This window comes from Echinops telfairi, unplaced genomic scaffold (assembly GCF_000313985.2).
Source record: "Echinops telfairi isolate 266 unplaced genomic scaffold, ASM31398v2 ScPeMD7_7472;HRSCAF=8510, whole genome shotgun sequence".
NCBI lineage: Eukaryota > Metazoa > Chordata > Mammalia > Afrosoricida > Tenrecidae > Echinops > Echinops telfairi.
In genome coordinates, this window is record NW_022111376.1 from 3,488,870 (window position 1) to 3,515,695 (window position 26,826).

Below are 26,826 nucleotides of genomic sequence, written 5' to 3' on the forward strand. Positions count from 1 at the left end.
AAAGGACAAACCAATCTGTCTTGGAAGAAGTGCAGCCCGAGCGGCAAGGATGGGGAGATTTTGTCTTACAGCCTTTGGACACGCTGTCAGGAGAGAGCAGTCTCTGGAGAAGGACATCGTGTGTGGTACAGTGGAAGTCCCTCAAGGAGCTAGACTGGCTGCCACAGTGGGCTCAGGCACTGGATCAGTCAGGGTTTCCTTCTGTTGTGCAGACGGTCACCATGGGTCAGAGCCGACTCAATGGCACCTAACAACAACATCGTCAATCGGTCTGGTCCTGAAAGGTGACTTCGGGAGAGTCCTGGCGAACGATCTCCATTTAGAGGAAGAGCGGGCCACCCTTTCTGAGGAAGCAAACCAGCCCCCACACCAGCTCATTGGTTTCAGAAAAGCAGTCCAAGCTGAGGGAGCAGCTTGAGCCAGGTTGAAATCCGTCCTGAGTTTCTGGATGATTTTTGGTTGCTGCTGATGCCCACGATACATCCCCTGGAACGATCACCAGACAACTCCTTGTCACTTAAAAACAAAACAAAACCAGCCAGCAGAGGTGGAGTGGCCTTAACATGAGTTAGTTTCTGTCATCAGAGTAGTCCACATAATGCTTCTAATGCAGCGGTTCTCAACCTGGGGGTCAAACAACCCTTTCACAGAAAACATATTTCTGATGGTCTTAGGAACCGAGACACCGCTCCTCTATCCAGCTCCAGGCGGGTCCACCCACATGCAGATACACCCACCTATGAGTACCCAATGTGAAGACTGTTACCCATGCTCCACCATGCTTCAAGACAAAATTTCATTTATTTGTCATTAGAAATAAATATCTCACAATCTATAATGGCATATTGTTTTTGTGATTAAACACTACACTGTAATTATGTTCAATTTGTAGCAATGAAAATACAGCCTGCAGATCAGATATTTACCTGACAATTCACAACAGTAGCAAAATGACAGTGATGAAGTAGCAACGAAAATAATTTTATGGTTGGGGGGTCACCATCACATGAGGAACTGTATGGAAGGGTCTCGCGGCATTAGGAAGGTTGAGAAGCACTATTCTAATGGGTCAATGGTAAAATTCTCCCTGGCTTCCCATGGTCCCTCCACAGCAGGCTACTTTTATAAACACTTTCCCCAACTGTGCAAGATAAATGTGCAGGTTAACCAAAAACAAGTCCAAAAATTGGGTGTGTTAGTCTGGATACATTAAAGAAACAAATCCATAGAAACGCATATGTATAAGAGAAACTCATATGTATAAGAGAGAGTTTTACTTAAAGGGTAAGTGCACATCAAGAAAACATCCCAACCCAGTGCTGCCCAAGCACATTAGCCCATATGTCTGACACCAATTCACAAAGTCCTCCTCCATCTCACAAAACACACGCAATGATGACGACTGTAGGAGGAAAGCTGAGTCAGTGAATGTGTAAGCATCTCAGCGCTGGCAGGGGTCTCCACCTGGATGCTCCAGCACCCAGGGCTGCATCAGGGTAGGTCCATGTAGCTTCTCCTTAGGGATGTCTCGCAGGAAGTGAGCTTTGCCAGCTGAAGCAGGGAACTGACTGAGGCAGCTGCACCCTGGTCTGACCATCACAAAGCAAGAGACCCGAGAACTGGAAAGGCGAGGCTCACCGAGCCATTTATCTCTCCGGCCTTCAATTAACCCCACATGTGTTCATCGGCCAGGTTGGCATAATCAAATTTAACTATCTCATTGGGTTAAGTACATAGGTACAAAGGAGCCCTGGTGGCATAGTGGTTATGCATTGGGCTTCTTTCCGCAGGGTCTGGTCTGTAGTTCAAAGCCATGAGGCCCCCATGGGAGAAAAGCAGGCTTTTCCACTCCAGTAAACAGTTTGTTTCAGAAACTCACATCGGCAGTTCTATCCCATCCTGTCGGGTTACTATGAGCCAGCATGGACTAGACGGCGGAGAGGTGAATGTTACAAAGTACAAAGCAGGAGGCTTAAATCCCCGTTTGAGCCCTCAACCCAATGCATTTCAATAAATGCCTCATCCACCTCCTCCCTAATGTTTATCAAACACTTAAAGCCATAATGTCCACCCACACCTGGGAGATGTCTCCCCTTTCCAACCACTGGCTTGCTGAACTGTTCAGGTCATGGGCTCCAAGGATAGAACCTTTACAGATTTCCCCAAGCTCCATCCATTCCCTTCAGCCCTTTCCGCCTCCACGGATTCTGGGTTAGCTTCTTAGGAAAGGGCATGCTGCACAAGGCAGTGGCACTCAACAGTAACAGACTGGGCCCTCCGGGAGAGCAGGCCTGCGTTGAGCGCTCTCCTGGGGGCCCTGGGCCAAATCTTGGCTACTCTTTGTCTTTTTTCCCCTCTTGCAAGGCTTGTATGATGTCCTCGGGAGCTCAGGGAACTTCTCTCAATTGTCTTACTCATTCTCTTGTCTTGCTCCTTAACTGAATCCAGGGCTTTCCTATGGCTACCCTGTTTCCCCGAAAGTAAGATATCCCCCGAAAATAAGACCTACTTACAGTTTTGCCTCTCGCTGAAATATAAGGCATCCCCCCCGAAAATAAGACCTCCCTGAAAATAAGGCCCCTCGAAGCTACCACAACTCTGGACTCTGGACCTTAGCGGCGGGCGGCCGCTGCGCAGCTCAGTGTTGGCCGCAGTGCAGTCGGAGCAGACAGGAAGTGCAAGGTCTCTTTTAGTAAAACAGTAAATAACTTTGTACCGTATTCTTCTTCATGGTAAAATAAGAAAGCCCCTGAAAATAAGACCTAGCACATCTTTGGGAGCAAAAAATTAATATAAGACACTGTCTTATTTTCGGGGAAACATGGTATTAGGTAAAGGCTAACTTCCTCCTTTCCACAGGGAGCACGCTTATGCTAGATTTTGAGATAGGTGAGAATTTTTTTCAGTCTATGTTGACACATCTTCTATGCCTTCCACTGTCTCGGAGCCCAAAGACAGTGCTTTGAGGGTTACTTCCTTCATCACAGAGTCTAACACCATCAACATCATGGGTTCTCTTGGCCTCTCCAATTTTCGTCCTTTAGGTGGTGGGGATGATACTGTCACATCATCATAAAACACCCATGTTGAAGTCCATTCATTTTCTGATCTTGACAGAACTCAGTGTAGGTGACTGTAAGGAGCCCCTTGGATGCAAAGCTCTTTCTTTAGAAATGACAAGCTGCGTTTCTCACCCAGTCCACTGCTCTTTTTTTACATTGTGATCTTTTTTTACATTGTGAACTGCCATGATCCCTGTGATGCGTCTAGAGTTACAGAACTCGGCAGGGCTCTTTGAGCATTGTCACAGTTTAAACCCTGGCCTTCCAGATGGTTGGCAGAAAAGGGAGAATTGCATGTGCAAAAACCACAGATTATCTAAGATTCTCCTAAAATACGAAGAGCATCCCGCAGGCTGTCTTCTGGGGTACTTGTACCACTTGAATGAGATCAGACGATGACACTTGGGCACAGTTCTCTTTGCAGAGTTGGAGCACTTCTTACCTGCTTCGGTAGCAAGGAAATAGCAGGCAGTTAAGGTTGCTTCCAGTAACGGGCAGATGCAGGATGCCCTGGAGTCTAAAATAATTCCTCTTCTCCGAGTCCTTTAGTCCTGTGAGCAATTCAATGAGATCGTCTACCCAGTTGGTACAGCTGAGTCTCAAAGGAATGGTGAGAATTAGTCTCTCCAACAGAAGACCAGTAGAAAGACCAACCTCTTTCTACAGGTGAGTGCAGGACTCTGAGTTCTGACTGCTGCAGGGTCGTCACAAGTCAGCCTCATGCTTCCATTTTAGTTCATCTGAATGTGCTGCTTAAAGTCTGGATCTTTGGATGCCAGGTATGCAGTCAGGAGCGATTTCTTGCATGCCCTGGTCTACTCAGAGCCATCTGAGGCCGAACTTCTTGCCAGACCAATGAGCTGGCAATGCGCCTTTACATCTCCATCGCCTCAAGCCACCTGCAGTGTGAACTCTTAGCATGTCCCCATTTTGTCCCAACTGCTATTTTCAGTCAGTACCTTTTTACAGCTGTAAGTCAAAGCGACTCAACGGCACTGAGTTTGAGGGTTTTTTACAGCTAGAAAAAGTGAAGATGAAGGAGGTCTTTTTTTTTTTTAAGTTTAAAATAGACCGTTTTATAAGGATAAGTTATAACATATGTAATGATGGTTCACTCTACAAAATCTTGATCTCAGAGCATATGATACACCTCGTTGGCAGGAGCACCAGGTATTCCAAACTAGCCAGTCATCATTTTTCTCTTGTCTTCTTCTCGTTAGCTGCCTTCTGCTTTTGTTGCATGATCTCAGAATCCCTCTGCTTCCTCTGAGAGGTAGTCAAGCTATCCTCTTTTCTTTTTCCCTTGCTAATCTCCTGGGTTTTCTTCGTGTTTTTCTGGCGGGCAAGTTCTCTTTGATTTCCACGGGCCATGCCGACCACAGGGACAGAGCCTGGGAGAGAGCGACTCAGAGAAGCAACGGTTCCCTCGCACGCACGGCCGCCGTCACCGATGAAGGAGGTCTTGCAGCGAATATTCAGCGGTCAGAATCAGCTCAGTGCTTCACTCGATCATGCAACCGCTTCTGTCCTGGCCTTGGGGGATAGAGGTGGGGTTGGGAGCAGGGGTGAAGGCTCCTTACTTCAACATGACATAGCAAACAAAGGAGCTTTGTCAAGCTACAGCTCTCGCCAGGCTCTTGCCCCTCCAACAGCCCCACGGCCTGGCAGAGCTGTTTACATTGATCCTTGTCCTCTCCTTATCTCCTTCATGTCAACACCGACCCGCTACCAAATATGGTGTCCATTTCCAGGGCCTGGGCCTCCCTGAAGGAACCCTGGTAGCATAATGGAGTAGGCATCTGGCTGCCAGTGTGAAATCAGTAGCCACTCTGCAGGAGAAAGAGGAGGCTTTCTACTCCTATGAAGGGTCAGGGCCTTAGAAGCCCACGAGGGCAGCTCCCCTCTGATCAGTAGGGTGGCAATAGACGCTGGGTGTGAGTGAGACCAATTCTTGCCATCCTTGCTTCTAAGGTGCTTTCTGGCTATTCAAGACTGTTTGTTCTTCTGCCATGGTACTGTCAATATGTTTTTGGCCAGCACCAGAATTCAAATCCACCACCTGGCTGTCAGTTTGTTGTACTGTGGTGGCTTGTGGGTTGCAGTGTTGCTGGTACATCACTGGTATTCCAAATGACAGCAGAGTCACAGTCACCCAAGGTGAACAGGTCTCAAACCTTCCAGCCTAAGAACAGACAATGAAGAAGGCCTCGGCTCCTCAGTTGGGAGGAAGGAGCTGTTGACCACCTTGCACATAGCAATGAAATGCCGTCAGGTATGGAAGGCCTAAGGAATAAGAGCAGAACATTGTCACAGGGAGTGCGGAAGGAGAAGGCACTCGAAATGTGACTGAGGTGGAGCCACCGTCTTAAAGACGAAGTCGGCCATAGTGACGTGGATGGAGGAAAACCTGTGAGACTGGGGTCTCCAGGTTCTTTATTTGCTGATGGGGCACAACTCAAGGTGAGAAGAAACCGTTGAAAACTCTAATGATTGGAAGTTGGCAAGGGTGAAAGATAAATCTAGGAAAATAAGCAGAGGTCAACAGGGCAAGGGAATGCCTAAAGATCAATCTCCTGGGCGTCAGTGAGCTGAAATGGACTGGTGTTGGCCATTTGGAATCAGAAAAATCATATGGATTAGTCTGCTAGGAACGACACAGTTAAGAGGAACAGCATTGCGTTCAGAATCAAAGAGAACCTTTCTAGATATTTTTCCAAGTACACTGTAGTCTGGGATAAGACTATGTCGATCCGCCTTCAGGAAAATCTCATCGCCACGCATGCATGCCACAAACCCAAAGGCTAGTGAGGAAGAAATGGAAGGTTTTCACCAATGTCTTTGGTCAGAAAGTAATCCAATGTGCCAAAGCAGCAGTCGGAGAAACATGCCCTTGGTGATTGAAAGGAAGCTGGCGATGGCATGATAGGATGTTGTTTGTTACAGCCACCCACTTGGGGCCCCTCTGTTCCAGCAGCGTTGAGTTGAGAGAGGGGCACCGGCCCATGGGGTGACTAGTGGCATGAATGGCTGATGAGTCTCCTTACAGCCCCCACTCCACCCCCAGTTACCTTGTTACATGGTGTCTCCAGCCAGAAACGGAAGCCCAGGACAGGTTATTGCGTCACAAGTGCCCATTTCCTACCCTGCTGATAGGCAGGGTGAGGCCCCAAAATCAGGTGACCCCAGGAGTTTCCTGAGCCAACAGACCCACACAAACCCACTGCCATCAGGTGACCCTGGACTCAGAGTGACCCTACAGGACAGAGTATACCTGCGCCACGGGATTTCTGAGGACGTCAATCTTTCAAGCGACCTCATCTTCCTCCCAAGGCTAACAGCCCACTGTTTAACCCATGGCGCCACCAGGGATCCTACTGTCATTGGGTTGATTCCTATAGAGGGTTTTGGAGGTGGTCAGTCTTAAGGACAGCAGACAGTCTCGGCTTTCTTCTTCAGAGCTGTCCCTTGGTTTGAACCAACGACCTTTCCATTGGCAGCCCCGCGGTTACCGAACAGTTCCATTGGGGCTCCCTGGAGACACCTAGCTTGAGCTTAATTCTGGGCCAGGTCACATGCATCTCACTCCTCCCTCTTGTGGACTAAATGGTGTTCCCCCAAATCTGTGTCCAAGTCCTGCCCTCAGAATAAGATTTCCTGTTTGGAAACCGGTTTCTCTTTTATGTTCATGAAACACATGGAGCAGAATTGGCACAATCCTGGGAGGAACCCCACCCCCATCCCCAACACGCACACGCGCACAGAGTCAGGACGGCTGGCAGCCCCTACAGACTGAAATGGTGAAACAGGGCCATCCCTTCAGCCTCACGCTCACCCGGGTTTCCAGCCTCCGGCCATGTGACACGCTGGAAGCCTATGCTTGTGGTATTCCCATAACTGCATCCCTGGAGACTTGGGCTACAGTCTCTTAGAGAAGAAAACCCTCTGGCCTACCTAAGATCAAGCCCTGGTAGCACTGTGAAGTAGGCTAACATGGGACCGCGAACTCTACGGTCAGTGGTTCAAACCCACCAGCCACTCCTTGGGAGAATGGTGAAGCTCCTACACAGACACCCAGCCTCTGAAACCATAATACAAGGTAAATGGCTCGGAGTGAGTGGGGACCCACTGGGCCTCAGCACTAGAAGCAACACCTGGACCGTGATTTCATTTTGTGTGACACAGAAAAGGAGCCCTGCGTAGCTCCCACCTGTTAGCCATGGCAACCACCACCTGAGCCCCCACCTGCTTGTTCTCTCATGCTGGGAGCTCACTGGAGTCACTGAAGAGTACAAGGCCCTGGATCTTAAGTCCCTGTCATCCTGTCTGCAGGAGAGAAAGGTTGTAAAGCGCACACACACACACACACACACACACACACACACACACACACACCGTCTCCTCTCAGCTGCTTCACACAGGAGTGCTCTCACATCCTGTCTGCCCTCCGGCACCAGCTCCTCATCTCTCCACCGCTAACTCTCCATTCTTTAATCCCCCATCTGGGCGACGCCCACCACTGAGGTGTGGATCCTGATTGACAGTGGGGAGAATCCGTCCCACAACAGGCATGGAGCTCGGTCCTCACCTGCCCGAGTGGTCCTCCAGTTCAATGAGCAGTTCAGGTACTTGGGTGTGGCGTGGCCCCTCCGGACCGCCGGCATCTGCGGGCTGCAGACTGGGGGCGGCAGGCTCTCCTGGGTCCCCCACCGAGGCTGTGGCCTGCTCCTTCCACACCTCTCCGTCTGGGGTGGCCATCTTCTGGTCTTCATACCCCGAGAAGGTGCTGAGGAAGGGGAAAACACATTTAGGGAGCTGGTGGCAGGGACCAGGCTTACTTCCCCACTTTCCACAGTCACCTCAGGCACACAGAGACTCTCTTCTGAGCTTGAGGCAGAGGGCACCCAGGCATGACCTCACCCCAAGCAGCCCACTGCTCCAAGACCAAGGCAGGTAGATGTGGCCCCCACTGTCCTGGGCGAAGAGGAGCAAACACTGCTTCCCATGGGATGGAGCAGCTGCCTGGTGACCTTGGGTGCTACATGGAGCCAGGGCCAAGGTCAGGGCCTGTTTCTAGTGCCATGAACTCAGCACCGCAGAAAAATTCAACATAGGGTCCCTGTCCCCTCACTCTGTCTCACCCGAACCCAGCTCTCCCTACATCATTAGTGGAAGGGCTGCCTCCTTGCAGAAAGGCCACACTACCAGCTCCTTCCAGCTGGAATAACGAGGCCCCCCCTGTCCCACCCCTGCCTGGTCCAGGTGGACATGATGACAGGGACTTCAAGTCCAGGGTCTCGTACTATTCAATGACTCCAGCGCGGGGATGGCCGCGGACAAAGTGCCGCCAAGGTTGCGTTCGCCTAAGGCAGCCATTTGGCTCTATAAACCCTCGCATTTCCTGGTGGGCACTGCATCTAGCCTGCCGCGGAGGAAACGGCAAGGAGCTCAGGCGCATGGATGAAGGTCACGGCCTCCTGATCTCGAGCGCTCAGGCATACAGCCCTGGAGCGCGGGGCGCACGCGCAAAGGGGGAGCGCCTGCTTAAATCGGTGCAAATTTGGTGGACATGCAGGTGCCCGGACTGCGCGCGCGTGCACAGGCGCACACTTTCTGCCCTCCAGCCCCCACCCCTCCCAGTCACCCCCACTCCTCGCTTGTCTAGGGACCCATGAGGCCAAGGGGACTCGATGCCCGATGCCCACAGAACTCGAGAGAGCTCCTGAACAGAATTTTCCCATCAGGGCTCTAATGATCCGAGTAGGGCAAGTCGGTGTTTAACTGCATCCCTGGCCTTCATCCAACTGTCAAGTCAAACGCACTGTGGGACAGGATAGCCAGCCTCACCTCCCCCACTCCCCAGCCAGGGTTGTAAAACGCTGCAACCAATAGTTTGTATTGGTTTTGCAAAAAGCCCTTTTGAGCCTGGGCTTGGGCCCTCCCAGCTATCACTGGGAGTGCGTCCGTCAGTTTCCTCCTCTGCCGCATTGTAGGAGAACCCAGTCCTTGCCTCTATATGAGAAGCTGGTGGTGGTTACTGCTTCCGATTTCATGAATTACAGGCGCCCCAGTGGTGTAGGTGTTATGCAGCAGGCTGCGATCCACAAGGTCCACAGAAACCACCAAGTGCTCCAAGAGAGAACCACAGGGCTGTCTACTCCCGTACAGAGCAACAGTCTCGGGAACTCGTAGGGCAGTGCCACCCTGTCTCATAAGGTCGCTAGCTATGGGTTTGGGGGAGGGGGTAGCTGTGTTTAGTTCCCTGTCAAGTTTTCAGAGAACCTCTTGCATTGTGATCATAAGTCAGTCCCCGAATCATGGTGACCCATGCACAATGAGACCAAACCTTGCGCTCCAGAGAGTTTGCGTTGGCTGGAAGTCCTTCCTGGAAGGAAATTTCTACCAGTGGAGCAGGTGTGTTTGTGTCTACAAACAAACAGGAACCTTAGAGACACACAGAGATGGATCACCTCCCTGGCTGCGTGCAGGTAAATAATATTAAAAAGTTCCTGCCACTGACCTCTGGCCCCCACGCACCATGCTTCATGTTACAAAACAACATGGAGCCTGTGAAATACCTTGTAGCGTGGACGAGACCGAAGGACATTGTGCTCAGTAAAGTTAGCCAATCTCAGAAAGAAAGATTTCATGATACCATAATCATGAAACAAAGAACACAATGGTTTTCACACCAAAAGAAAACACTTTGAAGATGATGCTGGGGGATAGGAGGCACAGGGAGGGAAGGAGGAGGAGTAGGTGGAAACAGAAAGAGGAAGAATCACATGGGGGAGAGGGTCCTGAGAGACTGTCACTCGCTTAATGCGGTGCGTGCACTGTGCAACTATGTACAGCGTGTTTTTCTCTGGATGTGTGCGATTCCACACAAAAAAGGGAGAAAAGAATAAAAATAAGTCAATAAAATTTTTCATTAAAGAGAGAGAAGGGTCACCACCTTGAAAGCCCTTCCACATTCCTTCCACATCGGAGCTAAACACTGGTCGGAGTGACTCTCAAAAAAGGAACAATGAAATCAAAACTGGCTTCAATTCTCTGTCACCCAAGCTAGTTGCAAAGAAACAGGGAAAGTATCTACAGTGCTCCGTGAAGATGGAAAATTTCCTTTAATTTTCAGACATCTTGATAAGACCTGGTTTCTCTTCAGCTTCAAACGTGGAATAAAAGCCCCGCTCTGGTCCTGGTATACCAGCAATGCGCTACACCCCCGGGGCCACTGTGGCTCGTCTATCAGCAGTGCTCATCCTTTGAGTTACCAGTAGCTCCCTCCACCCCACCCCCCCATCTACCTCTGGGTGTTGAAACGTCCTAAGTTTGACTGATGTGACAGTACCCCAGTAAATCAATGCTCCTCTACCCTGGCTGTGGCCTTCGGAGCACTATTGCTCCAGGCGGAGCTAAGACCTGACTTCCAGGCCTTTCTTCTGTATTCTAATCTGGCTGCACACAAAGGAGACGCCTAGGAGTTTCATCCTTACAAGGCCAAATTAGTTTCTGCTTTGACATTTGTTTTTTTGTTGTTGTTGCTGTTGAAATCATGTATTTTCTGTAACGGAACACATGGTGAGTGACATGGAAAACAACAACAAAAACATTGGTTTTGAACTGAAATGCACTGGGTACAATCAGTCAGATACATATGCCCTAAAGCAGGGGCCCTCAAACTTTTTAAACAGGGGGCCAGTTCACTGTCCCTCAGACCCATTGGAGGGCCGGACTATAGTTTTTTTAAAAAAAAAACTATGAACAAATTCCTATGCACACTGCCCATATCTTATTTTGAGTAAAACAACAAATGGGGCAAAAACACCCAGAGGGCCGGTTAAATGTCCTCCGCAGGCCGCATGTGGCCCGCGGGCCGTAGTTTTAGGACGCCTGCCCTAAAGGATCTCCGGCACCGGGGTGGGTGGGACGAGGTCTGTTTCTTCAGATTTATGGTTATAGAAAGGGCGGCAGGCACTAAAGACCAGAAGTGGAACATGTCCCCTAGGTAACGAAAGGGTTCACATCGTGCCTGTCCGTCCCTGCCCACCTCCCCTTCAAGGATCCTCACGCTTGCCTCAGTCAGTCTTCACTGTGCCCAGGCAGCGCCAAGCCTTGTAGAGCCCCGAGTGTGTGCTGCCCCTTCTGCCTTGTGAAGAGTTGGCGCAAAGGCACTGCTCACGCGGTGTTGCACCGCCCTCTCTTACCAGAACCCACTGGGTGTGATTTTACCAGTGCCCATCTTGGCCTTCCCGCTACCCTAGGATGCCACCACCCAAGCTGCCCTGTCAACTGCAGCTCAGCAGGCTGCTGCCACCTTACCTCTTCGTGTCAGCCTTCATGTCTTCCGGCTCGGTGGAGCGCATGGTCTTCCCATCAGCAAGGCCAGCAGAAGCCCAGGGTGCCCTGGAACTGAGGGAGGAAACCCCTGGCTTGTGAGGTCTCCTGTCTGAGGGCTCTGGGAACTCAAGTCTTCCCTTCCCCACTGTGTTCTCCCAGGAAACAGGAGCAGACCCACAGCTGCCAGCAAAGGCTGCCACTCAGTTCTGGCAGTGGTGTGCGTGGTGACAGCACGTGAGCCCTGGAGTTGGTCTTAGGAACAAGCACGGTCCCTGAATGACACAAGTCCTTGGGGACAGCTCCTCCTGCGTCTCAGTTACAATATCCTCAGCTGACCTACCTCCCAAGGACCCAGAGAGGGGCTGGGGAGATTTTTCTTCTACAGCTTACTAACTACCACAGCCAGGACAAACTGGCCACTCCAGTGAGGCGGGGTGGGGTGGGCAAAACAGGGCAGAAGCCTGGACCACCCTGATGGCCTAGGAGCCCTCTAGTGTCCACTGAGATCATTCTCTCAATCCTTATAGGAGAGGCTTCTTGAGACCCCCCAAGCCCCCAGCCCCCAGCAGGGATCCCTGCCATGATCCATTACTCCTCATGATCCATTGCTCCTCCTGGCCGCATTGCCCCTGGCATCACATGCCCAGAAGCTTATGGGTCTGCTCATTGGCACGCACCTGGTGGTCAGGAGTCCAGGCTTGGGGCACACAGAGCTGGTGCCTTGCTCATCTTGGTCATCCAGGAGCGGGGCAGATTGGGCAGCAGGGCACAGCCTATGGGAGGAGACCAGGTCAATTCAGGACAGGTTAGGCCAGTGTCACAGTACCCAGCCAGCAAAGTAAGCACAGAATCACTTGTGCTTATTGACAATTTGCCATGTTTTCACCACATCAGGGATTCTGTTTCTAGATCTGACTGGTATCTGCCTCTCTCCCAGCCCCACAGCGCCTGCTTACAGAATCAAAGTCTCTGTTTAACTGCTCCCTGACAGGGTGGATTGGAGGGCCGAGTCAGCAAACTCCTCAACTTGGGGCTTGGTCATACTACTCACTGGGCAGTGCTGCTTAGTGGTTAAGGTGGGCAGTGCCACCTAGTGGTTAAGGAAGCTCAGGCTCCAGTTTGAATCATGGCTGCCCACTAGCAGGTGACTTTGGGCCACTGGGGCTCACTTCTAGCCAGTTGAAAGACTGGACTCTTCGTCTAGGGATTAAAGGAGTGTTTCACACTGACTATGGGTCATGCTGAGTCTGATTGGTTGCGATGGCAATGGGCCAGCTGTTGCTGTCTCTCTGTTTTGGTGTGTCAGGCACAATCCCTTGATGTCTTTGAAGATAGTGAGGGGGGGGGATGTCTTCCCTGTTTTCCTATTCTAAATAAGGCTTCAGTGAAAATCATTCTGGGTAAAAGTAGATGCAGAGTGCAAAGGTTTGGGCCGGCCTGCCACCCCAGGATGCCAAATTGCAACTTGCGGGGAGGTTGTGCCAACAGTGAAAGCGAACGAAAGGCCATGATTAGGGGCAGGTGTCGTTCCGGAAGGTGAACTTGAGCGTGTCCAACCAAGCCGTGGCATTAGAGATTTGAGAAATTGGGCCTCCATTCGATCCTGTGAGCAATGGGAAGGAGGATGGTGCCTGGGCCCAGGGTTTCCTTTCCTTCTTCCCCCTGGGCCTGTGGCTGCTTTAGAAGCAGGTGTGAGCGGGTGGAGCCGCATGCTCTGCACTCTCTCACTCACGGCCTCCCCTGGGGTTTGTTCTCTGGCCCTTTAAGCTGTGTAACTACAGCAATGGAATTCAGTGAGCTCTGCAGGAGGCTCCACACAGGGAATGGAAAGAGAACAGTGCCTTCCATGAGGACTCGGCTGACGCCTCTGAAAGGACAATGACAAGTTTCTTAGAAGGTTGTCAAGTGACAAGTGACATAGAAACGATTGTCGGGAAACAACAACAACAACAAAAACGTAAAGTCCCTAGGAGATTATTCATTTGGATTCTTGGTGGACTTGACTTTAAGGAAACAGAAAATGTGAAGAAAAGACTTCACCTCAAGGGCGAATGCGCAGGAAGCAACTGAGATGCACTCACACGGGGTCAGAATTTGTTCCAGGATGAACCAAAATCGACAAGACAAAACCCACGGCCACGGAGTTGACTCCAACTCCTCGTGCTATAGGATGCAAGGCAGGTCTAAGCCTGGTGGCTGTGAAGTGTCCAGGGGTCTTTGCATGAGGTCAGTCTGATCCCATCTGAATGGTGCCCTGATAAACGAGGAGAGACAGCCGGGAAGGGCACCCGCTTGACAAAGTTACAGAAGTTGGAGCGATGCTAGAGAATTGCAAGCATCAGACTGTTTGCTATGTGGGTTGATTTGTGTCCCCACAAAAGCTATGTTGATGCCCTGACTCCTGCACCTATGAAGTTAACCCTATTTGGGAATAAAGTCTTTAAAAATATTCTCAGTTCCCAGGAAAGTCTTGCTGGAGTATGGTGGGTCCTAATCCCTTCTCAGTGAGGCCCTTGTAACAGAGAGGAGTCACGGGCACGACAGACAGAGAGACACACTGGGAGCAGACTGCATGGTGAGGACACAGGTAGTCCCCAATTTACAACCATCTGTTTGTTTCTGTTCAAATCACCTTGTTGCCAGTGGTATACACTGAACACAATATTTCAAAGAGCAGCCAAGATGAAAGAATACACTCTGCATATCTCAAATTGAAAGAAATGAAAACAAAACTCAAGGCTCGAGCTGCAATATTGAAAGATTCTAAAGGCAAAAGAGACTTTTTGAACAATGCAAGAAGCATCAAAAGATGGAAAGAATACACAGTCCCTGTACCAAAAAAAACTAGTGAACTTCCTTCCATTTCAAAAGGTAGCATATGATCAAGAAAAAAGGAAGAAGTTCAAGCGGCAGTGAAGGCATTAGCCAAAAACAAGGCTCAAGCAATTGACAGAATACTGATGGAAACGGGTCAACATGCCGATGAAGCATAAAAGACCGCCGCCATCAGCATGGATTGCAAGTCAATGTCAAGAAAACCAAAATCCTCACAACTGGACCAATAGATAACATCATGATCAATGGAGAAAAGATGGAAGTTGTCGCCCACTGAGGATGAGGGCAAAGGACCTGAACAGGGGCAGAAATCCGAATGGCCAATAAACATACGAGAAAATGGTCACGATCATTAGCCATAAGAGAAACACAAACTAAATAACTATGAGATACCACCTAACACCCTCAAAGACAGCCCAATTCAAAAAATTCAGAAAGTAACAAGTGTTGGAGGGGCTGTGGGGAAATAGGAACTCTCGTCCACTGCTGGTGGACCTGTAGCCATTATGGAAATCGATTTGACGATATCTAAAACAGATGGAGATTGAGCTACCATACAACCCAGCAATCCCCCTACTGGGCATATACGCAGAAGAGGCAAGAAACAAACCACGGCCAGACATCTGTGCTCCAGTATTCATTGTGGCACTGTTCACAATAGCAAGGAGTTAGAAACAACCCAAATTTCCATCAAAGGATGAATGGATTAAAAATCTGTGGTACACACATACAATGGAGTACTATACATCCCTAAAAAGCAGTGATGAATGCATGAAGCACATTGGCGCATGGGAAGAACTGGAGGAAATGATGCTAAGCGAAGTAAGCCAAGCACAAAAGGACAAGTATAACATGAGTCCGCTGAGGAAAGCTTAAAAATGCAAAAGGGGCATAGGGGAAAAGCTACTGTATACCTACATACATTCCTGGGGTGAGGTCCAGGTACTATGGCAGGGGGCAGACCTAATATCCAGGGATACATATGGCAGCCAACTAAAAAGGAGGGGATTAAGAAAGAACAGAAGAAAGAAAGAGAGAGAGAGAGAAAAACATGGGTAGCAGGGGTAAAAGGGCACTAACCCACCCAAGGAGAGGGTGTTGTTTTTTCTCCACAGGAGAGGGAGAGAGGGACCAGACTTCAATCCGGTGCACCAAGACATGAATGCAACATACCGGCATGAAGCAGGGAGCCAATAGAGAGGCCTTGTGAATCCAAGCAAGATAAAATCCTCGGCCCCAATCCCAATTACGTGGATGCCCACCCCCCCAAAAAAAAAGAATTCACTTCAGAGGACAGTACTGAAGCTACAGCTCAGAGAGAGGAGCGCGTCTGATAAGCCCACACAGGAGCAAACAAAGAGGGAAGGAAGAAGAGATAGTGGAACACATCCTGGCCCACCACGCCCCAAGGATGATATTCCTGCTCAGAGCAGCCAATACACGGAGAGGACTATTGGGCTGGCCCCACCATGGGACACGATGACCCTCACTGACCCATAGCGCTACGGGAGACAAAACTGAAGGCACAGTGTGGGAATTGTGGCTGATCTGACCCAACCACACCGGGGCAAAATGCTAAGGGCGTGCAACAAAGCAGCAAGGGTAACAAGGCAATGAAGTCGCCGGGGAATATCAAAAATAGACTTTGGGGCAAGAGCATGGCACCCCATGAGACTGGACCGGAAAACACTCCTAAAGATCAACAAACAGACCTTGAACTATTTACAGGATTTTCTCTTTTTTTGTCGTTGGTTTTTGTTGTTGCTGTTTTCTTTTCTTTTGTTGATTTGTCTTGCTCTATCTTGTTTTTGTCTTATTATTGTTTCTGCATGTCTATCTTGATAAAATAGGCGGGATAAACAATCCAGAGGAGATGGTTCCTGGGTGACATGGGAGAAAGGGAAGCCTGGGAAAAGTAGGGGGTTGTCAGCCAACCCAGGGACAAGAGAACAACAAGTGATCTAAAATCGATGGCGAGGAGGGCATAGAATGCCTAGTGGGGCTTGTTCAAGGGCATGTACATATGTAAATACATTTACATATAATTATAAGGAAATAGATCTATGTACATAAAATCATAAGTATTAAGGTAGCAGATGGACATTGGGCCTCTACTCAAGTACTCCCGCAATGCAAGAACACTTTGTTGTAATAACCCAGAATTTGTGATGCTCACTTTCCTCACAGGATCACTGAAGACAAAGCGGGTGCATAAGCAAATGTGGTGAAGAAAGCTCATGGTGCTCAACTATCAAAAGATAATAGCATCTGGGGTCTTAAAGGCTTGAAGATACACAAGCAGCAATCTAGCTGAGAAGCAACACAGTTCACATGGAAGAAGCACACCAACCTGTGTGGTCATGGGGTGGCAATGGGATTAGGCACCAGGCATCAAAGACCCAGAACAAAAAATAGTCATATTATTGTGAATGAGGAGGAGGGCGTAGTGGAGACCCAAAGCCCATCTGTAGGCAACTGGACATCCCCTTAAGGAAGGGTCACAGGGAGGAGACGATCCAGTCAGGGAGCAGTATGGCACTGATGAAACATAAAGCTTTCCTCTAGTTCTTTAATGCTTCCTCTCCCCCCACCAATATCATGATCCCAATTCTACCTTACAAATCTGGCTAGACCAGAGCATATACATGGGTACAGATAAGAGCTGGAAACAGGACGGATAAACCCCTCAGGTGAAGGGGAAGGTTGGGGGGAGAAAGGGGTAACTGATCACAATGATCTACATATAACCCCCTCCCAGGGGGAGGGACAACAGAAAAGTGGGTGAGGGGAGACACTGGTCAGTGTTATACATGAAAAAATAATAATAATTTATAAGTTGTCAAGAGTTTATGGGGAAGGGATGGTGGGGGAGGGATAGGGAAAATGAGAATCTGATACCAAGGGCTCACATAGAAAGAAAATGTTTTGAACTGACGGCAACAGATGTACAGATGTGCTGACACATGGAAATATGTATGGATTGTGATAAGAGCTGTAAGAGGTCACAATAAAATGATTTTTTTTTTAAGTGAAAGCTGCCAAGGATTTTATCTTGCTTGGATCCACAATCAGTGCTCGGGGAAGCAGCAGTCAAGAGATCAAAAGATATGCTGCCCTGGGTACATCTGCACAAGGCCTTGTCAGAGTATTGAGGGGCAAGGACGGTACTTTGAGGACTAAGGCACACCGCACCTGACGTAAACCACAATAGATCTCCGTTGCTTCCTATGCATGGGACAGCTCAGCATTGAAAACGGAAGACTGACGAAGAACTTGAATTCTGGTACTGGTGAAGAATTTGAAAACACTGCTCCAAAGACAAACCAATCGATCATGGTAAAAGTATGGCCAGAGTGCTCCTTGGCAGCAAGGAAGGCAAGATTTCGCCTGACATGCTTTGGCCATGTTGTCCGGAGACAGCAGTCCCTGGAGGGACAGTGAAAGAGAGGCAGGCCCTCGAGGAGGTAGAGGGACATGGAGGCCCAGGCATTGGAACCATTGTGTGTCCGCACCACCTCACAACAAGAACAATAACGTGAACTAAATGCAAGGTTGCAATATGTCACTTGCTGAGGTTATCAGTCTCAGATATTTACTCGCAGATGTTCAGAGATCAGATTTATAAAGCTATTGGTAATAAAAGGTAATAATGAAAATTTAAAACAAAGAGGTACGCAGCATAGGCCCCAACAGACTTAATGATGGAGCTGTCACAATGGGCACTTGCAGTGGGGACTTCCTGTACATTATCTACAAGCACTTGGCAGCGAGGAAAGAGACCTGGGATGAGCCATCTCCTGACCCGTGAGATGACGCACACTTAGCCTTTCAAGGCCCTGCTTAGGGATTCGACTGATAGCAGCTTAGAGAGACTCAGTCTTGCAGGAAAGTAAGTCCTAGAGGCAGTTGAAGCCACCACTGCTCTCTTCACGGTGGCTGCCAGCCCTGGGACCTGCTCAGAGACCGGGCCTGCTGTCCCCTGCCTTGGAGACTTGGGCTCCTAGATTTAGAGGCGGGGTCCTAGAGCTCCCAAAGTGATGACCCACGATGGTAGTGAGGGAGAGGATGGCCTCCCATGGGCTTTGAAAGCATGTCCTGTGTGGCCAAACTGAGGCCGGTGGGCAGGGGCTGCCCGGCTGGCGACGAGGAGCGGCAGCCACCAGCCTGGCCGCGCCCTCTCACTTTGGTATCTGCCCTGAACCACTGGGCCCTCAACATCTTAAAATGCCTGCTGTCTGTCCCCAGGGATGACTCTTGCTTGGTTTGCAACCACTTTGGGGCAGGTGGCACCGTGCCACCTCTTCCCCTCTCCCCGCACCCCCAGTTGCTTCAGGAAATGGCTCTGCTTCCACCCAGGTCCAGGGCCCACCAGCCAGCGAAGTGCAGCGCAGTTGTCCCCTGTCCTCTACGGTCTCTGGGGAGGGAAGGGACAATACAAGCAAAAAGGAGAAGAGGGGCCATGCCTCCCTTGCTCCTCAGCACCACGTGGGTGCTGGGCTCCAGCTGTGAATGGGAGCAGGGCTGGAGCAGAAGGGGCCAGACCAGGGCTGGAGGTCAGGGATGCAGCAGGCCGACTCCACCCCCGGAGGGAGCTGGGCCCGCCCCAACAGCCCAGGTTGGATGGTGACCTGCTACTCACCCTCCTCTCTCCAGCCCTTCAGGTGCGGATCCCAGGTGGCTGTCGCTCAGCTGTGTGCTGGCCCTGTGGTCAGAAGAGAAGCCTCTGTGTTCGAACCCCGGGCCACACCTCCAGCTTTTCTCCAGACAAGCTGGGTCACAGAGTAGGTGAGAAAGGAATGGAGATCCCTGCTTGGTGTCTCTGGGGACCTGTGTAGACTTATTCTCCGACTTCCCCAACAAACTCAGTGGCCTTGCTCTGCCCTGGCCACAGGCTGCCCAGTGAGGCAAGATCCAAGGCCCCAAGGCGGCGGGGAGGTGGGGGGGGCGACTCCCAAACAAGCCACTGTCATGGAGGTGACCGTAACTCATAGCGATCCGAGAGAGGGCTTCTGAGTCTGTTGATTCCTATGGGAGCAGACAGCCTCCACCTTCTGCTGTAGGGAGGCTCGTGGGTTGGAACTGCTGACCTTATGTTTGGTAGTACGATCCCTAATCCACAGCACCACCACCATCGCTCATCCCAGGCCTCACTGACTCCTTCTCTCAACAGTCCTCAAGGAACACACTCTTGGTCCCTCAGTATTGGGACCTCAGGCTCCAAAGGGCAGGCCTTGGACCATGGGCTGTGGAGCATGTGGTCTCCATGTCCTGGGGATAAGACTGTTCTCTGTAGGGAGTTACCTTTCGGAGACTGGGTCAGGACCCTTCAAAGCCCCCTCACCAGCTGCATCCTTCTTGGGCTCTCTGGGGCTGGAAGCCTCCTTGTCGCTGTGGCCTGGGGGAGACCTGGGCAGCAGGGGAATGGCAGAGGATCAGCTGCTTGCACTGTGCTGGTGGCAGGTGGGCTTGGAGCTACTTCAGTGAGGGCCACAGCGCACCTGACTGGCTGCCCCACATCACTGCTCTGGCCCCCACCTCCTGCCAGAGCACTGTCATTATCCAAACCCAGGCACAGTGAGCCATAGAGCAGTCTTAGAATGTGCTCAGGGGAACCAAACCCAGTGCCTTCAGAAGCCAAGCCCAGTATCGGTCCTACAGATTGTATTTTAAGAGGAAAACTCAAAAAACTCATTGCCATCGAGTCGATGTTGACCCCTAGCGACCTTCTAAGACACGGTAGTACTGTCTCTGTGCGTTTCTGAGACAGTAACTCTTCACGGGGGCAGAACGCCTCGGTCTGTCAGAGTGGCTGATGGCAATTGAAGTTAGCAGCCCAAGGTGTAACTCACTACGCCACCAGGGCACCATAGGATTCGCATTTCCCACAGAGGCCAGAAGGTGGCGATATTAGCCCCTTCCTGCATTTGAAGCGGGACCCTGGTTCTGGTTCCTAGGGCCATAAAAACTCCAAATCAAATTCTCTTCCATTGAATCTTAGAGTGTGACCCTATCGGGCAGGGAAGAACTGCCCCTTTGAGTTTCTGAGACTGTAACTATTTACAAGCGTAGAAAGCCCTTTTTTTCTCCCACAGAGGGGCTGGTGGTTTCGAAAAGCTGAGCTTTCAGGTTAAAGCCCGACATGTCACTAAAATACCATCAGGGGCCTGGGGCCATAGGGGCAAGTTACGTTTACTTCCTGCCCACACAAACTCCAAATCAAACTCATTGCCGTCGAATCTGATCCTCACTCACAGTGACCCTAAGCACACAGGAGAACTGCCCCTGTGCGGTTCCGAGACTGTAACGATGAGACTATAGAGCCTGACCTTGCTCCCACAAGAGGCTGGAAACTTCTAACTGCGGACCTTGCGGTTAGCAGCATAACCCACAGTGTCACCAGGGCTCTTCGCAGACCTGGCACAAGTGGCCATGGCCCTGGCCTGAACACCCACCCTTACCCCCCACCCCACTGCCTTTGACTGTCCCTCCTATATGCCCAACTTCGGAGTGCACTGTTCATCAGGGCATTATTGGCTCTGCACCCCGTCTTCCACAGCCCTAGGCTTCTGTTAAATGAATGATGCAAATAAAACAGTGAGCCCTGGCAAGGGAGTGCGTTACCCCGAGCTGCTAACCTCAAGGTCAGCAATTAGAATCCACCAGTCTATTCTAGGGGGAAAGACAAGGCTTTCTACTCCCATGAAGCGTGACCATCTCAGAAACCCACAGGGGCAGCTCGCAGGGTGCTGCAACGAAGGTGAGTTTGTTTGTTTGTTTGTTTGTTTGCTTGGTTGGTTTCCTCCTGCTCTTTCCCTTCAGAGCCTGCCCCCCCTCCCTCCTCACATGGCCTCATCCCCTCTAGCCACCTAGTGGCTGATGATGGCTGTCCTGCAGCCTCTCCTTCCTCACTCAGGAAGACACATCATGGAGAAGGGGGGCAGGGGGGGAGGCAATGAGACAAGCAGGGACAGGAGGGGCATCCCAGAAGCTTGGCACTCTCTCCCTGCCCCACCTGGCTGTGCCCTCGGCTCCTTGGCTCCTTGGCACACACTATGCTGCCTGAGGATGGACAGGATGATGTGGGGGGAGGTCAGACGCTTGCAGGCATCCTCCCTGAGGGCGATCAGTTGCCAGACTGCTGTGGGTCCGCTCCCTGCTCTTAAGGACAATAGACAGACCTGGAGTCATCTATTTGGTTCCTGCAGGTGGGGTTTACACCCTACTGATGATGGTTCATATGGAGATCCAGAAAACAGATCAAAGTTGAGCTGCCATCCTAAATCTAGGATCCGCCCATGTTGCCACATGTATACCCCCAATCCCTCCTCTTCCTATTGTATGTGTGTCCCTAGACCACCCCCTTCCATTACTGTATAACCTATAGTGCAACCCCTTCCTGTGATGTATGTCTTTACCTGTAATTAGTGGGCTTGCACCCCCCCCCCAAAGGTATATAGGCCTGGGTTAGCAATTGAGAGCGCCTCACTCTCTCAGCTCCTCCCCTCGCCTCAGTACCCTCTCCTTCCATTCCCTTGTCCTCCTTCCTTTCCCCTTCTCTCCACATGGACCACCAAGCAGGGCTGAGGTGAGCAATGCTACCATGTAATGTGTCTGACTGCATTATTGTAATATCTCTTCTATTGCTCATGCTCTCAGTGACTTTAATATAATATTTATATATCTCAACCGTACAGTTGTGCTAATTAAACCCACAATTAGTGGGAGGGCTGGCCCCTACCACATACCACAAGGTGAGATGTGTGCTGGAGTTGGGGAGCTGGGCCTCAGGGGAGCCAGCACTGCCCGGGGGTCCATGCAGCCACCCCAGCACTTGTCTCAGAACCACTATGAAGAACAGCGCTGCTAGGCGATGACACTCGGGGCTGGACTCGGCAAAGGACAAGGCCCGATTGATTGCTCAGAAACCAGGGCACAGCCTGCTGCCTGACTGGCCCCCTTCTGCGCAGCCAGCACTAAGCCATCTGAGCAGCGTTCAAGACACCTACCTGGGCTGCCAGCTCCCAGCTAGGTGAGGTGGCCCTGCACAGCCCTGAACCCCTTGGTGCTGCCCCACCCCCAATCCATGCAGGAAGCCACCTCCTGGCAGGAGGAGCAGGTGGGCAGCGGCTGGTTCCACTTGGCTTGACTAGCAGCTGCCCCTCGAACCCTCCAATGCTGGTCTGCCACCAGGTTAAGATGTGCCGCAGCCTGTCAGCCCTAGGACATCAGCCCCATGATCTCCTAGATTCTGGGCCCTGGCCTGGTGCTGGGCACATGGGGACACAGACTCTGCAGCCCCGCAGGGAGGTGGCCTGGACTGCATGACCAAGATAAGGGAGTGTTACCTAGTCAAGGCAGGGATGGCTCTTGCCAGAGCAGGCGGGTCCTGGCTCCTCTCGGCAGGTGCAGCCTCGTCCACAACCTCCACTCTTGGGGCAAGAAGAGAAGTGGATGATGCCACGCCTGCCAGCTGGAACAAGGGCCCCTCACTATATGTCCACCCCAGCACTTGTGAGCAAGATCTTTTTGGAACTTGGTCTCTGTGGTGCAGTGTGTATCAGAAGGGTCACCGGCCGCCTGCAGAGCCTCTAAAGGGAGGGAGGCCCTCTCAGTGCCGTGATTCCAGAACAAGGACAATGAACTTCTGTGTAGGCCACCCATCCAGACAGTAAGAACACACCATGCTGGAGCTGCCCACCTTTCTGGCCCTCCCCCACAGCAGGCCCTCAGCCTACCATTCCCTGGAGCTGCCTAAGAATCCCACTGCCTGACTCTCAGTTTCCTTCCCTGATAGGGGTCCGAATGGTTGCCTTAGGACACTGGGCCCCCTGCAGGGCCATCTCAAGTGTCAGAGTCACGTCCCAGGTGACCCCTGGGTCGCTTGTCTTTCTGTCTCCTTCATGCCTCTAGGAGGCCTGTGTGCCCATAAGGGCTGGACAGACAGGTGAGGGTGGAGGGTGGGGCCAGGGGCGTGGCTCCTGACCCTTTTCTGCTGCAGTCTACCACCCAAGGGCCTAACAAGGTGCCCCTCTGTCCCTGGAGAGAGCAGGGGAAACACCCCTTTGAATGTTCACTGCCACTTTGGCTCCACAGCCCCGGAAGAGCCTGGGCAGCACAATGGCCAATAGGAAGATCTGCCACGCCCTGTGCCTCGGTGCTGCTTGCTCAAAGACAGGCTCCCCCCATGCCCACACACGCCCCCCTCACTTCCAGGAGCCTTCCTCGTGGGGGACACTCACCGCTTCGCAATGAACGGGGCCTGCAGCTCCTGGGTAGGGCTGCTGGAAAGGACACAGAGAGGTCGGGCAGAACCTGTGCACATGTAAGATCCACATCCCTCTCCCAGCAGCCCTCAGGCTTCCAGAAAGGGAATCCAAGCCACCAGCAGAGGGAGAACCGGGTCCAGTGGTTGGGCAATGGTTCTAGAACACTCACCTGGTGCTCTTCTTGGCTGCCGACAGGACATAGGAGTGGTCCCGGGGCGATGATTTCCTGACCACACTGCTGGCAGCCTCGGACCTGATGGGGATCAGGAGACTGAGGGAACAGCTCATGATCCCCAGTTTACAGACGAGGAGACTGAGGCACGGGCCACACAACCTGCCCCACCTGGTCTGGTGCCCTCGCCACTGCGGGTCCTTCTCCAGTGCTGCAGATCTTTTGAGGTCTTCCTCAAGACCCTTCCCCATTATGGCCAATTGGCCACTGCACAAAGGGGGAGGGGAGGGTCTGGGACCCCGGCGACTGGGATGCCCGGTGACACTCTTACCGCCTTTTCTGCTCTTTAGTTGAGAAGGGCACCTCCTCTTCCACAGCTGTGTCTGCTGAGCTGCGCCTGACGTTGTAGGGAGCCCTAGGGGGTCAGGGGTTGAGCACACCCTGCCTGCCCTGCTCCTGCCCTTTTTTCCTTCTGCCCAGCCAGTCCCCACCTTTCCCATCCCAGATGCCCCTCCGGACCCAGCTTGCCCCTGGGGAGCAGTGACCAGGAACAAACAATATACAGATGGGTGGAGGGCATCCCTGGGGAGTTCTGGCACCAGGGTCCCAAATTTCTCAGGCCTGGCTGTGCTCTGGGGGCCCCAAGTGACCGCCAGCCGGCTACTCACAGCTTCTTGTAGTCCTCGGTGGTCAGCTTGTAGCCAGATGGTGAGGGGCGGCCCGGCCCCGTGCTGGCTGCTCTCACCGGGCTGGCACTGCAGGAGAGGCAAAGGGGTCTGGGGCCTGTCCTCTTTGCCCTCAGCTAGCCAGACCCGCAGAACCACTGTATCCTAAGCCTGTCCTTGCTGATGACCGAGTACATGAGCTGCCACTCGGCCCCCTTCTGGGGACAAGGGAGAATCCTCCCCAAACAGGGTCTTCTCTCCCAGCAGGCAGGACTCCCCCAAACACACCTTTGGGGTGATCCATTGTTTCTGGGGAAGAGTTGTGGGGGCTGAGAGGAGCTGTCGATGGGTTTGGTGAACACCCCCCTAGAAGAGAAACCAGGAGAGGCTGTGAAATGCTGGAGGGGGGGGGGTTTGGGGAGGGGTGGGCAGAGCCAGTGTTACCCACCTGATGATGTAGCCTGCGGAGGCTCGTGTGCTCAGAGGCCTATTGAGGACAGAAAAGGGATGAGGGAAGTGAGGCCCATCAGAGGGGTCCACCCCCACCACCACCAAACCCACCCTAGATATGGCTGTGATGGAATTAATATGTGACTAGCATTTCTATCACTTATGTTATGTCAAGCAGATGAAGACTCCATAACGTGGTGAGCCTTGTCCAATCAGTGGAAGGCCCGAAGAGCAAGCCCCAAGGTGTCCCCTAGGAAGATTGTACCCCCAGCCTGTAACACAGCCCCTCTGATGGGATGGCCCTCCTCCTCCGCCATCTGATCAACTGAGCGGGGACACAAGTCTACAGGTGGTCTGGACAAACACCAGCCTAGTTGCAGACCTGATGCAGTGACCTGTGAATAAAAGTGCCAGCTTTGGACTGAGCAGGTCACCTAGTAGCTAATACAATCTAATGCAATGGGCTCGATCACTCAGCTGAGGTCGGGCCAGTGTAGGGTGGATCATAAGCCACTTCTGAGTTATAGAAATAGAGAAGAGTGAATGCAGACACACACGGCGTGCAGATGCCATGGGAGGACAAGGAGCCAAAGCTCCCGACAAGGAACCCAGTGGTTCGGCTTCCAGAACTGTGAGAGAACGAATGTGTCACAGCAGCACATAGGATGCTCAGACAGACCCTTGGCACAGAAAGTCTGCCCACCTGGGGTCCTTTCTTGATTCAAACTCCCTCCCTGTTCCTGCTCCTCCTCATTAGTCACCAGGGCCCACTCCTTACCTGGCCTTCTGGACCTCTCCTGGGGACGTAAAGGAGGTGGCGCGGCTCCGGAAAGAAGGTAGTTCTCTGAAGAGAGAGAGGTCCAAAAAGTGTAGGCTCTAGGCTCCTTCTAGCAGCCACCAGCTACCTCCAGGTCGGGCCTCCAGGCAGGCACAGGGAACTCGACTAGAGCCCTCTGGCACTAAGGTCTTGCCCACCTCACTTTGGCCTGCGCCTCCGCTCATGGAGGCTCCCCGACTCCTGGGGCTGTCAAGTACTGCCCTCAGCTGGCTGACCTACCCCTCGCTTCCCCTTACACCCATTGCTGGCCGGAACTCACATGGTCCGCCCCTCTGACTCGTCCTGTTTCGCGATCCAGCTCTTGTCTCCCCTCAGGGTGGTCCGTACCTTCATCTGCTTGAGGACGTTGTTGCGTTCCTCCTCGGCAGGGGCCAGGGCCTTAGCTGTTGGGGCAAAGCAGCAGCCTCAGAGGGGAGCCCAGCCCCAGGGCCCCCTCCAACCCTCCAGATGTGGGGGTCCTGGCCCACCTTTGAGGCTGTTCATGGCGTCTCCTCTGCAGGTCCCTTCTCAGGGGTGTCAATGGGGCTCCTGGGAAGAAAGACAAACATTTATTTGTCCTTCAGGGTTGGTAATGTGTGAGGGGCAGTGGTTTGGGAGTGGCACACCCACCTGTCTGCCCGGAACTGCTCACCCAGCATCAAGGACTATCTATGCAAGGTGACAGCTGAGAATGTCAGAACGTGAAGCCTTCCAGAATGTTCTAATGATCAACCCCTGGGCCCTTGGCATGTGGGAGAGAGTTTGCAGTAGGAAGACTTTGCAGTGCCACACAGAAAGGAGAAACTCCCTCCCTTCAGGCTAGGCAGTCTGGGTGGGAAGGAGGGTGAGGACTAAGATACCAAACACTCAGGTCCGCTCAGAACTGCCTCCGTTCCCCCATTTGTAGACACACGCACACACTGCTATCGAGTTGATCCCAACCCTATAGAACAGAGTAGACAGGTCTGTCTAATTAAAACAGGCTGGATAAACAATCTAGAGGAGAAAACAATGGGACCGACAGTTCTGGGGAGACATGGGAGAGGGGGAGATGGGGGGAAAGGTAGTGGTGTAAACAAACCCAGGGACAAGGGAACAACAAGTGATCCAAATCGGTGGTGAGGAGGGTGTAGGAGGCCTGGTAGGGCATGATCAAGGGTAATGTAACCAAGAGGAATTACTGAAACCCAAATGAAGACTGAGCATGATAGTGGGACAAGAG

At 51.9% G+C, this 26,826-nt stretch overlaps 2 protein-coding genes and 1 pseudogene across 3 annotated transcripts in view; all 3 read right to left on the reverse strand.

The window, feature by feature from the left end:
- ZNF185 (zinc finger protein 185 with LIM domain) overlaps window positions 1-26,155 on the reverse strand; it is a 40,231-nt gene extending 14,076 nt beyond the window's left edge. For both annotated transcript variants that reach the window (XM_045285568.1, XM_045285567.1), the window contains exons 1-15: window positions 26,093-26,155; window positions 25,885-26,008; window positions 25,566-25,631; window positions 24,786-24,824; window positions 24,626-24,703; window positions 24,341-24,427; window positions 24,004-24,087; window positions 23,670-23,753; window positions 23,474-23,515; window positions 22,580-22,663; window positions 19,536-19,640; window positions 18,874-18,936; window positions 12,077-12,172; window positions 11,382-11,471; window positions 7,648-7,845 (exon numbers count right to left, since the gene is read on the reverse strand). In XM_045285568.1, the coding sequence (XP_045141503.1) occupies window positions 7,648-7,845; window positions 11,382-11,471; window positions 12,077-12,172; window positions 18,874-18,936; window positions 19,536-19,640; window positions 22,580-22,663; window positions 23,474-23,515; window positions 23,670-23,753; window positions 24,004-24,087; window positions 24,341-24,427; window positions 24,626-24,703; window positions 24,786-24,824; window positions 25,566-25,631; window positions 25,885-26,008; window positions 26,093-26,108 (1,256 nt within the window). In that variant the 5' untranslated portion in view covers window positions 26,109-26,155. The remainder of the gene's footprint in view (window positions 1-7,647; window positions 7,846-11,381; window positions 11,472-12,076; window positions 12,173-18,873; window positions 18,937-19,535; window positions 19,641-22,579; window positions 22,664-23,473; window positions 23,516-23,669; window positions 23,754-24,003; window positions 24,088-24,340; window positions 24,428-24,625; window positions 24,704-24,785; window positions 24,825-25,565; window positions 25,632-25,884; window positions 26,009-26,092) is intronic.
- LOC123521164 lies at window positions 1,950-3,891 on the reverse strand (annotated as a pseudogene).
- On the reverse strand, window positions 4,142-4,433 carry LOC101639279 (small EDRK-rich factor 1-like). Its single transcript, XM_045285569.1, has one exon. The coding sequence runs from the start codon at window positions 4,431-4,433 to the stop codon at window positions 4,254-4,256; it is 180 nt and encodes a 59-aa protein (XP_045141504.1). The 3' UTR covers window positions 4,142-4,253.
- Window positions 26,156-26,826: the final 671 nt, after the last annotated feature.